Below are 13992 nucleotides of genomic sequence, written 5' to 3' on the forward strand. Positions count from 1 at the left end.
TCTTCCTGGGTGGCTCACTGAGCTGCAGCCTTGCCCTGCGCATGTGCATGCTCACCACAGGGCATCTACAACACTTAGGCACATTTCCTTCCCGTGTCCAAGTCACAACCCAAATGCCATTTTCAGAGGGGCTTTGTGGCCAGCGTACACTCTATAGCTTCCTGTTTCCCTTGGTTGTTTTGTCTTTTCTGTTTTGTTTTGTTTCAGAGCCCTCACCACTATCCCAAACAGTTGTTTATGGATTTGTTTACTTGGTTGTTTCCCGTGGATCATCTCCACAGCTTTATTTCCCAGTCCCAAGGACGATGCCTGGCGCGGAGCCACTAGACACACTGGGAAGAGGGAGGAAGTGGAAAGGAGGCACCTGAGAAATGTTCAGGAGGTGGCTTCTGGCAGGTCACTGTGAGGAGGTGGGACACTCAGGAATCAACCCCCCCTCACCAGTGTGAAAGCCTGAAGGATGCTCTAGCCCCGCCTTTCCGCGGATGCTGCTGCTGCCTCATGACCACTGACTGCCCAGGGACCTAGCGGAGCAAGAGAGAGAGTTCTAGGCTTTTGTGTGGATGGGTCACATTTCACTTTTTCATTCCTGGATCCTGCTGCTGCTGTGTCTTTGGCCATTTCCCAGCCTTCACTGTCATTTATAAGACCCTGGAATCTAAGCACAGCCGAAATTCCTGCTTCTCTCAAAGGTTAACACCTGCAACCCAGTGCAAAGGGGCAAGAGTTCAGCTGACCCAGAAAATGGACTGAGCCTTACAGAATGGAGAAATTCCCCTCCCTTGCCCAGGTGCCTGCTCTGTTCCTGTGGGCCTTCGGGCCCTCCTGGCCTCTGGGCACCCCGCAGACCCAACTCCTTCATTTTTTCAGGGTCTCCAGCTGCTGAGCAGCTGCAGGACATCCTGGGGGAGGAAGATGAGGCTCCCAACCCCACCCTCTTCACAGAGATGGACACTCTACAGCATGATGGGGACCAGATGGAGTGGAAGGAGTCAGCCAGGTGAGAGGGAGCCGGGATGGAGGAGGGGGCGTGGCCAGGGCTGGGGGCCCAGGCTGGGCCAAATCTCCTGCTGGGGGTGGGGGGGAGTGGTGTCACAGCCTGAGTTCTGTGGGGGAGCACGTCCATGGGTGAGCACCTTCTCAGCTGCCAGAACTCTAAACCATAGGGAGCAAACATAAATGATTGTTGTTGTTGTCAAAGAAATGGCACTTCAAAAGCCGAGGGGCTGTGCTTGTTTGGAGAAATGGGAACCTGAATTCTGTCTCCAGAATCCATGTAAAATAAGCTAACAGTGGTGCTGTGTGCTCGTAACCTCGGTGGCAGCCAGGGGATGAAGATATGCCCATTCCAGGAACTGTGGCCAGCCAGCCTAGCCTAAGGAAGTTCCAGACTAGTGAGAGTCTAAATAATGGTGGGCAGAACTAAGGAACTAGCTTGTTCTCTCATCTTGAAATATATACCTTCACACACATGTGACACATGAATAGGCAGAGAGAGAGAGAGAGAGAGAGAGAGAGAGAGAGAGAGAGAGAGAGAGAATGTATGATGGAATAGTGATCTATGCAACAACCCTGGAATACTATAAATGTCAAGTGGTTCAAACTAAATGCTATGGAAGGGAATGTTCCAGTCCAGCTGGAGTACACGGGGAGGACTTCCTGGAGGAAGAAGGGACGTAAGTCTGAATGGCTCGTCATTCTTAGCAGAGTTTGGACAAGCAGAGTGGGCTCCAGAGGTGGAGCCATGGAAGAAAGCAGGAGGGTGTAAGGAGCTGGCTCAGTGGATAAGGTACTATCCGGGCGACTGTGAAAACCGGAGCTTAGACCCCTGGAATCCATGTAAAAGCCAGACAGGAGCAGTGGTCATCTGTAATCTCAGCCAAGGCACTCCCCAGAACAAGTGACTACCTAGACTAGCCAGAATCTGTGTGCTGAGCTCTGGGTTAAGGTTTCCCTCAATAAACAGAATGGAGAGCGAGTGAAGAAGGATTCAGATGTCAACTACAGGCCTACATACACACACACACACACACACACACACACACACACACACACACGTACCCACATATACTCATATACACACATACATACTCATACACACACTCATACACATACGTGCACACACACACTCATATATACACATACACACTCATACACACTCATACACACACGTGCACATACACACTCATATACACACATACACACTCACACACACACACTCATACACATACGTGCACACACACACTCATACACACACACACACTCATATACACACACACGTGCACACACACTCTCGCACCCACACCCCCTGCCTGTGTGACCCTCCAGCTTGAGGTCTCTTGGACTTTTCTGTGCTCTTCCAAGCTTATTAGCCATTTCCCTCCACCCCCCTAGCCCTTTCTGGGGACACCGGTCTGGCTTTCAGGGGAAGACCTAGGGCTGAAGGCAATTCTTTTGGAGTTGGAGCTAAATACCCACAGCTGCAGAGCCTGAGACCTCTAACCAGGGTTCACAAGATGGGAAAGGGCAGTTCAGATTGCCAGCGCTCAGCCTGCAGGACTGTCATTTACCACCTGAGAGGGAGGGCTCTGAGACAGTCTGCCCCAGGGACAGTCTCTTCCACTTAAGGTGGAAAAATAGAGAAGAAAGCTTTAAAAAGCCCTTCTCGGAGGCCAGGGGGAGAGGGACTGACTTCTCCCCCTCCCTGGGCAGAGAGAGAGAGTCCTTACCCCACCCCCCACCCCTACCCCTACCCCCTGCCTTCACTGACAGTTTGTGACTTCAATTCCTGCACTCCCAAAGCAAACCAGATCAATCTCTGTGAGTTCAAGGCCACCTGGTCAACAACTTAGCAAGCTCCAGGCTAGTTAGGACTACACAGTGCTACCTTGTTGTAAAAAAACATAAACAAAAACAAAAGCAACCCCCCCCCCAGAAGCAAAAACAAAAAAAGACCAACAACAGTAATTTAAAGCAAGCAAGCAAACTAACACAACCCCAAACAACCCACCAACCAATCAAACAAAACCAACCGACCACAAGACGACCACAAAGGCTTAGTCAGGCCTGCTTGGGATTTGTCATGGCTAGCATTCCTCCCAGCTAACAGACTGTAGGACCCAGGTCTGGGAAGCCAGAAGTCTCAGAAGTTTCCAGACTCAAAGAATCAGCAAATCCCAGTGGACTCTGGGCCTCTGGAGTTAACAGAAGACAACTGAAGGTGTCTCTTACAGACCCCATGCCCTGGCATTAGGGGACTAATCACACATCAAAGAGAGTGGGGGGAGGGGCCGCCTTCATAAAAGCACTTAATTTGCTGCAGGGAGTGCCTGCTTTATTGAGTTAGGAGCTTAAGAGAGTGAAAATCTCAAATCCGCAAGGAATTTTCCCTGGCCATGCTTTGTCGGGGGCTTATTAGTTTAGGGGACATTTCAGGCTTTGGAAGGAGTCACTGCTGTGTAGATTTAAGTGGCTTTTGGGGCTCTGCTGAGCCTTGCCCTCCCCCCGCCCTGCACATAATCGGGACTGTATGTGCAGTGGTGCTTCTGATGTGATCGATGGTGGAAGGCCAGGCAGTTAATAAGATAGACTGTTACTAATTCTGTCTCTTTGGCATTCCGACGACGTGGGGGGGGGGGGTCCTGTCTGGCTGCTCACTAATAATGAATGACCTTGTCTGAGGGAGTGCTGAATCAGGTGAGGTAGGGGTGATCCCCCCATTTTATGAGCAAATAAATTACCCCAAACCTCAACCTTTCTCAAACCGACACCTGCCTGCCTGAAAGAGGAGAGGCTGGAAAGAGAACGGCCCAGGTTGGAATGCACCCAATAGTGGAGGGCTCTTCAGGGGTGATTCAGAAATAACTAGAGCTTAACGCTCCAGAGCCTTGAGAACACGCTCCAAATCCAGGCTGCTCTGGCCTCCGCTCAGCAGCCTGAGAGCAAGAAGAACTTGCCAGAAGGTTCTTAGGAGATACATATGCTCTGAGAACATTCCTGTCACGACATGAAAAGAGTTGAAAGGTGCACGCGAAGTGGGTCAGCTTAGCTCTGAGTGGGAGTGTTTGCTCTCATTTTTGACAGTGTCTCATATCGCCCAGGCTGGCCTCAAACTTGTTATGTGGCTACAGAGGATGGTTTTGAAGTCTTGCTTTTCCTGCTGTCTGGTGCACATGGTGCTAGGGGGTTGAGCCCAGGACGTCATGCACGCTAGGCCAGACCTCCATCAACCGAACTACATCTCTCGTCCCTCATCAGGACACTTTCTCGAAAGTTCTGAATGGTTCTCCACACGTCAGCAGGATGGAGGGAACTTGGGCTCCCATGTCAGCCTCGAACCCGCTCTCATTTACGATCGATCTTGCATATTGCTCTTTTAGAATATGTCCCTTCTCTGTGTACGACTGAAAGCTTCTCCAGTCCTCTGGGGTCGGCCTTCTAGGGCCAGAACTACCCCCTCTTTATAAATCAGAGGAGGAAGCCAAGGCCGGCCGCTCAGTGTGGAAGTCAACAGACTTCATTCACTCACTCAAGTAATAGTTACTAAGGTCTTACTCACTGTAAGCCTTGAGCCATTTAAAAATGGAACATGGCAGATGCTGTCTTTGTTCAATTGGCTTCTGTGTAGTGAGGCACAAAGTCACATCACAGGACACTTGGAAATGAGGGCGGTGTGGATGCATAGAGGTGTGAGAGGGTCAAGGAAGGCTTCCAGGAGGAAGGGTGTTCACACCAAGACAGGAGGGTGGATCAGAGTTAGCACAGCAAAGATGGGCAATGAGGGAGAGGCCAAAGGAGCAAGGGCTGGAGAGTGCCCTGATGTTACTTAGCTTGTGCCTAATAGATGGAATGGGGTGTTTTCAGGCCTAAAGACCAAGCTGGAAAGGAGAGGCCTGACAGGTTCCTTGTGGATGTATAATAGGGCAAGACCGTCAGCCCCTGCCGTGGTCCATGGGCAAGACAGTAGGTCCCATGCTGGTGGGAGCTCTGAGCTCGATGCTGAGAATTTGGGGGACCTGAAAGGGTTTATGGGAAAAGACAGAGTAGGTCTTTATGTTAGACAGACTATTTGGTTTTACTGCTGAGAGGAGATAAAAGGAAAAAGCTTGGGCTGGGGAGCTGGTTCCGTGGTAGAGCACCGGCAGCACCAGGTGAGCTCAGTGTTTGGAAGTCGGTTAATCATTTGGACAACTGAGGGCTTTGTCCAAGAGCAGAAGTCTCTGGAGCAGAGCACAGGATCAAGGGAAGTCTTCATTCAGCTTTAAAAAAAATTACTTATCTATTTAATTTTTGAGACAAAGTCTAGGCTGACCTTGAGTTTACTACGTAGCAGAGGATGATCTTGAACTTCTACCTCTCCTATGTCCCTCCATCTGAGAGATGAGATTAAGGTGTGGGTCACCATAACACTTACAGACAGTGTGTTGTATGATTATACAAGTTCCTGTGTGTGTACATGCACAGGTACATGTGTGTAAGCGTGTGTGTGGAGGTTGGAGGTCAGTGTTAGGTGTCTTCCTCAGCTGTTCTCCATGTTACCTTTGAGGGCTCCCTCACTGAATCTGGGGCTCACCAGTGGACCAGGCTGGCTAGCAGCATCTCCAGAGATCTGCCTATCTCTGCCCTGCTACCTTTTCCCCAGCCCTGGGGTTGCAGGTGCACACCACCACTAGACTTTTTCCAATGGATCCCAACTAGTGCAGCATCTCTCCAGCCCACCACACCCAGATTTTTATGCAGTACCAAGGACTAAAGCTCTCCCTTACACGCTGAGCAAGCACACTGGCAACTAAGCCCCCTCACTGCTACTGTTCATGTACTGTTCAAAAAGAAGGAAGCCCAGGGCCTCGTGTATGCTATGCCATCTCTGACCTGCGGCCTCAGCTTTGGCTTTTGTCTTTGAGGATGAGACATGTGAACCTGTTTTGGATGCTAATGGAAATGAGAGAGAAGAAAGAGAAGGGCTTAACTGGGCAGAGGGCTGAGACAGGCTTGCTGAGTGGAGCCAGGCTCTAGGTGCAGGTGCAGGTGCAGGTGCAGGTGCAGGTGCAGGTGCAGGTGCAGGTGCAGGTGCAGGTGGGGCTCCCAGCAGGTTTGAGGAGGGAGGGGGTGGAAGAGTAGCACGGGAGAGTTTCAGGCTGCAGGTACCCAGAGCAATGGTTCCGGGTCCAGGCCTGTAGCTATTGTGTTTCTTTTTTTTCCTCTTTCTTTCTTTCTTTCTTTCTTTCTTTCTTTCTTTCTTTCTTTCTTTCTTTCTTTCTTTCTTTCTTTCTTTCTTTCTTTCTTNNTTCTTTCTTNCTTCCTTCCTTCCTTCCTTCCTTCCTTCCTTCCTTCCTTTCTTTCTTTCTTTCTTTTTTGTTTTTTGTTTGTTTGTTTTGTTGTTGTTGTTGTTGTTTTTGAGACAGGATTTCTCTGTATAGCCCTGGCTGTCCTGGAACTCACTCTGTAGACCAGGCTGGCCTCAAACTCAGAAATCCACCTGCCTCTGCCTCCCAAGTGCTGGGGTTAAAGGCATTCGCCACCACTGCTCTGCGGCCATTGTGTTTCTTAACAGTAGAGTCATGCATGGAGATTTGAGGTCAGGTGGAGGTTTCTGCAGTTATTTGCTTCACCTTCTGCTGACCCACTGGTCTGAAAGCAGAAGGTTGCTGGTTTCCACCTTCCTTCTCTCTTCTTCCTTCACTGCCAAACACACACACACATACCTGAAGTTTATAGTGAGCAAGCAGGAAAATAGGAGTAAGTGTGTTCAATCATATGCATGTATGCGTGTGTGCCTGCATGCATGCATGAGCATGCCTCTGTGTGTGTGTGTGTGTGTGTGTGTGTGTGTGTGTGTGTGTGTGTGTAGACCAGAGGTCAACTTCAACTTCTGGTGGTATTTTCCAGTTGTTATCCACTTTGTATGTTTGTTTGTTTGTTTTTCTTTTTCCTTCATCTGTTTGTATGTGTACATGTCTACGGGAAGAGAACCCATGTGCTGTGGCACATGTGCGGGGTTCAGAAGATGATTTCTTGGCGGCGAGCACCTTTACTTACTCAGTGGTCTAGCCTGGGGTTCAGAAGATGATTTCTTGGGGGCGAGCACCTTTACTTACTCAGTGGTCTAGCCTGCTCCTCCTTGTTTTTTGAGCTAGGCTATCTTGTTGGCCGGGGACCTGCAAATACAGCTACTTAGGCTAGCCAGAAATCCCCAGACATCTGCTCATCTCTGTGTCCACCACAGGCTTGCAGTCCCACGCCAACCAGGGATGAAAATTCTTCGGGCTTTGGGCTCCCATATACTCCCTTCTCTTATCACCTCCTCTCCCTCTTCTTCCTTCTTTTCCTCCTCCTTAGCTAAGTTTTAAATATGTAACAAAAACTCAGACTGTGGGAGTTCAGCTGTCAAAAGTACTGGCCAGGTAACCCTAAGGGCCCTCATAAAAAGCTGGATGTGGTGGGGTGTGCCTGTGACCCCACCACACCTATGGGATGGGAGAGGGAGATTGGAGAGTCAGAAGCTAATGGGGCGACGAGCCTGGAGTAGCCAGCACAGCAACAGAAACAGGCTAGCCCCTGTCTCAAAAAGACAAAGGCAAGAACCAACTTCTGAAAGCTATTTTCTGACTTCTACATGTGGTGTGTGTGTGTGTGTGTGTGTGTGTGTGTGTGCACCATTTGTATGCCTAGCCCTCACAGAGGCCAGAAGAGGGCATCAGAGCCCCTGGAACTGGAGTTATGATGGTTTCAGGCTTCCATATGGGAAGGTGGGAATCAAACCTGGGTCCTTTGAAAGAGGAGCCAATGCTCTTAACTACTGACCCATCTCTCCAGCTCCTAGGAACTATTCCACTTGAGCCATATGAAAACAGGCCACAATCACTCCTAGCTCAAGGGGACTTGTTTTCTGACTCTTGTCCTAGTGTAAAAGGCAGGTATGTGCTCAAATACAGGACAGGGGAGACCCAGGGGAGCATGTGCAAAGTTTGAGACCCCAGGCCCTTCTGTCAAAGGACTTGTACTCAGACCCTGTCTCTGGTAAGCTGAGGGTGGAGTAATAGATGTCCCACCTGGAAAGTGCTTGGTAAGCTTTAACCATTACTGATAACCAGTGCTTTATCAGTAAGCACTAAGGGTGGTCGGGGAAGAGTTGTCTGTCCACCCTGGACTTCTGGGAGGCCTCACATGGAGAGGTGACCCTGGCCTGGTCCTGGAGAGTAAAGGTGGGCGAGAGGCAGTGAAACTCGAGATCAGGAAGGTGACAGTGGAAAACAGAGTCCGAGGGAGCCTGACAGTCCCCTGAAAAGACAATATAACCCCCCTGGGAATACAGGCAAGAGGACTCAGAGAGGTACAGTCCCCGGAGCCTTTGCCCCAAAGACCCAGTTCAGAATTGGGCAGTTACTTTGTCCATTGGCTCTGCTGTGGCTCGTGTATAACAAGGTGGACAAACCCCTCTCCTGAGCCAGGCCTGTGAGCAGGACATCCCACTCCCCCCCAGCTACAGTCACTTCCTAGGAGAGGATGGCTCTCTAAGAATTCCCAAATGGCAGACATCACCAAAGCCTTGCCCAGGTTCTTAGGCAAGTATAAAGGAAGACTGAATTACAGAGACTCAGGTAATCATGGCAGGAAGAAAGTGGGTTCATTCCAGAACAGTCTAAGTAAAAGGGACCCAACAGTCTGGTCCTGGTCCCAGACACATCTCATCTTCAGAGACGGAGTCTCCGGCTCCTTATCCCGAGTCTATTAAATGTTATAACCATTTAGCCAACTTGACTCATTTTGATGCTATACCGAGCAACATCCTGATGCTAACTTGACCTTTCCAGTATGTCTACCACGGAGAAAAAGGAAGGTTTGGAGGGTGAGAGGCTCTTACAAAGCTTACTGTAAGGTAAGTAGGCCGGCGGTTAGGTTATACATCAGCTCTTGGGGAGCTGGTCCTTACTGGTCATCAGCTTTGTATCTGATCATCCCTGGGAACCTAAAAAGATGAAGTTCTGAGCCTAGATGAAAATGGTTATCCCCAGGCCGGTGAAGCCTTCCGGTGCCCATCAGCCCCCTGGGGCTGTCTGAACTCTCTGAGTGTATGTCAACACTTCAGCCATGGCTTACATGCGGAGTATTTCAAACTCACTGCCAGGTTTGGTTGACAAACCATGGGTTTGTGTTTAGATCGGTTGTAGAGACTGTGTACTTTGTTTCACACACCAAACTTCACGCATATGGTTTTTAATTACATTTTATTTATTTATTTTTATGTCTCTGTATGCATGTGTGTGCACATGCGTGTGTGTGTGTGTGTGTGTATATATATATATATATATATATATATATATATATATATGCATGCATGTGTTACACACTGCAGGTAGAGGACAAAGCACACCTGTGGGAATCTGTTCTCTTCCTCTCTCTGCTTCCATCACGTGGGTTCTGAGGACTGAATGCAGAAGCAAGTACCTTAATCAACCTTGTGTGATTTTACATAGTGTGTTTGCATGTAAACTGTGAAAGTAAAACAGAATTGGCATACCTGCTCCATTCTTTAATTTTGTTTGTTTGTTTTTCGAGACAGGGTTTCTCTGTATAGCCCTGGCTGTCCTGGAACTCACTTTGTAGACCAGGCTGGCCTCGAACTCAGAAATCTGCCTGCCTCTGCCTCGCGAGTGCTGGGATTAAAGGCGTGCGCCACCATGCCCGGCTTCTTTAACTTTTTTTAAAAAATTGGATTTATTCATTTTATGTGTGAGTGTTTTGCTTTTATGTATGTATTTGTGCCACATATATGGTTGGTGCCTCCAGGGATCAGAAGAGGACATTGGATTTCCTGGGATTGCAGTTACAGATGGCTGTGAGCCGCCTGTGGGTGCTGGGAATCAGACTGGGTCCTAATCAAGCGTTAGTGCTCTTAACTGCTGAGCCACCTCTCCACTCCAGGTGTCCCACCCTTGACAAACGTCCACTCCGTTTCCACAGAAGGAATTTCTAGGAAAGGACAGAATCCAGACGGTTCTTGCTGAGTCCTCAGCGACCTCTAGGAAAGCATCTTGCAAACTGATCAACCGTCACTTTTAGTTCACGCTGGGACACGCAGACCTGAGATCACTCACCTGGAAGGTTGAATAATTCACTGGATGACGAGAGTCAGCTCACATTCATATTACTTTTAAGAAATGAATCTAGGGTCTGGAGAGGTGGCTCAGTAGTTAAAAGTATTCACTGTTCTTCCAAAAAAAACCCAGGCTAAATTCTCATTACCCAAACAAAGGCAGACAACTGTCTCTAACTCTAGTTCCAGGACATCTGACATCTCTCCTAGACTCTGCAGGCACTTTACACGTGTGCTGATCTTACTTTGTACATGCAGGCAAAATACTCAAACACATAAAAGAAAATAAATACATTGCTTTTATAAACAAACAAACAAACAAATATATACTGGCTGGTTTTTAACTTTACACAAGCTGGAGTTATCACAGAGAAAGGAGCCTCCCTTGAGGAAGTGCCTCCATGAGATCTGGCTGTAAGGCATTTTCTCAATTCGTGATCAAAGGGGGAGGCCCCCTAGTGGGTGGTGCCATCCCTGGGCTGGTGGTCTTGGGTTCTATAAGAAAACAAGCTGAGCAAGCCAGGGGAAGCAAGCTAGTAAGTAACCTCCCTCCATGGCCTCTGCATCAGCTCCTGCTTCCTGACCTGCTTGAGTTTCAGTCCTGACTTCCCTTGGCAATGAACAGCAGGGTGAAAGTGTAGGCTGAATAAACCCTTTCCTCCCCAACTTGCTTCTTGGTCATGATGTTTGTGCAGGAATAGAAACCCTAACTAAGACAAATGTTACACATATAAGAATGAGGTACAGGGCTGTTGAGATGACCCAGTGGATAAGGGTCCTGATGCCAAATCTGACAACCTGAGTTCATTCCCCAGGGCCTACATGGTAGCAGGAGAGAGTCAACTTCTGAGATTTGCCCTCTGGCTCCTACAAGGACACTGTGGCATTATCATGACCACAAATTTGCACACATATAAATATCCCAAAATTTTAAAAAATGTAATAAAAGCATATTAGTGGATGCTGTTAAAGCTACCTGTAGAAGTTAGGCTTTGGGGTGAGTGCGGGGCTAAGAAAATTACAGAGTAAAGTCATGGGTGGCACAGAGTGACCACAGCAGGGGCATGGATGCATGCATCCTAGGTGAGTAAACATAAGTTCATGTATTAAAGCAGCCAGATGTGGTGGCACAAACCTCTGGAACCAGAAGCACTTGAGAATTCAGGAACACCCTCAGTTACATAGTAAGTTCAAGACCAGCCTTACAAAATAAAAATCAAACAAAAAAGGAAACAAAGAAAAAATTCATACAAGTATGTATTTCCCTTTTAAAACTATTATTATTTTTTACTTATGAGTATGGGAGAGTGGATTCCTGCACATGTGTGCAGGTGCCCAAGGAGACCAGGGCATGGACTCCTCCAGAGTTTGAATTACAGGCGGCTTGTGAGCCACCTGACACAGGTGTTGGGAAATGAGGTCAGCACACGCCCTTAACTGCCGAGCCCTCTCTCCAACACCAAACGTAATTCTTTATTATTTTTTTTAAGGATTTATTTATTTATTGTATGTAAGTCCACTGTAGCTGTCTTTAGACACACCAGAAGAGGGCCTCAGCTCTCATTACAGATGGTTGTGAGCCACCATGTGGTTGCTGGGATTTGTACTCAGGAAGAGCAGTCAGTGTTCTTAACCGCTGAGCCATCTCTCCAGCCCAGTTCTTTACTTTTTAAGATTGACTTTATTTTATGTATAGAAGTGTTTTGCCTGCATGTAAGCATGGGCACCATACGTGTGCAGCATCCACAGAGGCCAGAGAGGGTATTGAATCCTCTGGAACTGCTGTTATGGAAAACGATGGACTGCCACTTGGGTACTGGGTCCAGAACCTGGGTCCTTTGCAAAAGCAGTGGTTGCTCTTTCTTAACTGCTGAGCTGTGGCTCCAGCCCCACCAATGTGTTTCTTAAAATAATAAATGCTTAGAATCAACATAGCCTGAGCTTCAGATGTTGCGCTGCCCAGGAGATCGAATTGCACTTTTAAAATGCTTTAAAATTGTCACATGTGGCAGGACATAGCTGTAATCCCAGCCCTTAGAAAGCTGAAGTAGGAGAGTCAGTCACAAGTTCAAGGCCAATCTGGGCAACAGTTCAAGTTTAAGACAAGCTTGGGCTACATGGGGACTATCTGAGGGTTACTATTGCTGTGATAAAACACAATGACTAAAAGCAATTTGGGGAGGAAAGGGGGTTTTTGGCTTACACCTTCATACCATTCTTTATCATTGAAGAAAGTCAGGACAGGAACTCAAGCAGGGCAGGAACATGGGAGGCAGAAACTGATGTCTAGGAAATGGAGGGGTGCTGCTTACTGGTTTGCTCTTCATGGCTTGCTCAGCCTTTTTTTTTCTTTTTTTCTTTTTTAAAATAGAACCCAAGACCACCAGCCCAGAGATGGCACCAACCACATTGTGTTAACCTTCCCCAAATTAAGAAAATGCCCGTGTTCACTTCGGCAGCACATATACTAAAATTGGAATGATACAGAGAAGATTAGCATGGCCCCTGCCCAAGGATGACACACAAATTGATGAAGCATTCCATATTTTTATATGCTAGCAAGATTTTGCTGACATGACCCTGATATAGCTGTCTCTTGTGAGGCTATGCCAGTGCCTGGGAAATACAGAAGTGGATGCTCACAGTCATCTATTGGGTGGAACACAGGGCCCCCAATAGAGGAGCTAGAGAAATTACCCAAGGAGCTGAAGGGGTCTGCAACCCTATAGGAGGAGCAACNATATGAACTAACCAGTTCCCCCAGAGTTCATGTCTCTAGCTGCATATGTAGCAGAGGATGGCCTAGTTGGCCATCAGTGGGAGGAGAGGCCCTTGATCTTGCAAAGATTATTTGCCCCAGTACAGGGGAATGTCAGAACCAGGAAGTGGGAGTAGGTGGGTTGGGGAGCAAGGTGGGGGAAGGGTATAGGGGACTTTCAGGATAGCATTTGAAATGTAAATGAGGAAAATATCTAATAAAAATTGTTAAAAAAGAAAGAAAGGAAGGAAGGAAGCAAGAAAGAAAGGAAGAAAGAAAGAAGGAAAGAAAATGCCTTAGAGACTTGCCTATAGCCAGCTCTTACGGACACATTTTCTCAGCCGAGATTCCCTCCTCTCTGATGAGGGAGCCTGTATCAAGCTAACATAAAACCAGCCAGCACAGGGTCCTTATGTTAGAGACAAAACAAACAACAGATTCCACCGAGGCCACAGCTCATCTGGTAGAGTGATGGTGATGGTAGGAGTGATGCTATGCCCACATAGCAGATCCCACGGAGCTGGAGTCCGTATGGTCGTGAGCCACCATGTAGATGCTGGGATTCGAACCCAGTTTTCCACAAGAGCAGCCAGTGCTCTTCACAGCCCAGCTGTTTCAGCATCCGCCCTGTATCTCCCCTTTAAGTAACACTGGCACGTGATTCCTGGTGCCCTGAGTCAGATGTGCTCAGCCTGGGTGGGATTCAGCCTGGACGGTGTGGCTCAGGCTCACCCCAGGCTCAGCTATGTAGCTGGGAATGATTGTGAACTTCTTGGCTTGAATTATTTCAGACTGTGTATGTGTGTGCCTGTGCGCCCACACGCTGCGGGGCAGAGGCGGGGCAGAGGCTGACTCTGTGGAGTTGGTTTTCTCCTCCTACCTGTGTGTGGGTTCCAGGGAACAAACAGAGATCGCTAGACTCTTGGCAGACACCCTACCCACTGAGCCATCTGGCCAGCCAACCCCGAATTTTTGATTTTCCTGCCTTTACTTTCTACTTCCCAAATGCCTGTACCATCATGCTTGTTGTTGTTTGATATAGGCTCTCACTATGTAGCCCTGGCTAGTGTGAAAGACACAGAGATCCACCTGCCTCTGCCTCTGCCTCTGCCTCTGCCCCTGCCCCTGCCCCTGCCCC

The 13992-nt window shown here is 48.3% G+C and overlaps 1 protein-coding gene and 1 non-coding gene across 3 annotated transcripts in view; both read left to right on the forward strand.

The window, feature by feature from the left end:
* The window catches only part of Slc4a5 (solute carrier family 4 member 5), an 80837-nt gene that overhangs the window by 15828 nt on the left and 51017 nt on the right, over positions 1 to 13992 (forward strand). The window contains exon 4 of one of the 2 annotated variants that reach the window (XM_021191856.2): positions 871 to 1000. In XM_021191856.2, coding sequence (XP_021047515.1) covers positions 871 to 1000 — 130 coding nt within the window. Of the gene's footprint in view, positions 1 to 870; positions 1001 to 13992 lie in introns of those variants that run through there. The other variant, XM_021191857.1, reaches the window with a different exon arrangement.
* LOC115063586 lies at positions 12540 to 12646 on the forward strand. Its single transcript, XR_003843419.1, has one exon. It is a non-coding gene; the product is annotated as a U6 spliceosomal RNA (small nuclear RNA).

This window comes from Mus pahari, chromosome 2 (genome assembly GCF_900095145.1).
Source record: "Mus pahari chromosome 2, PAHARI_EIJ_v1.1, whole genome shotgun sequence".
In the NCBI taxonomy this organism is placed as follows: Eukaryota; Metazoa; Chordata; class Mammalia; order Rodentia; family Muridae; genus Mus; species Mus pahari.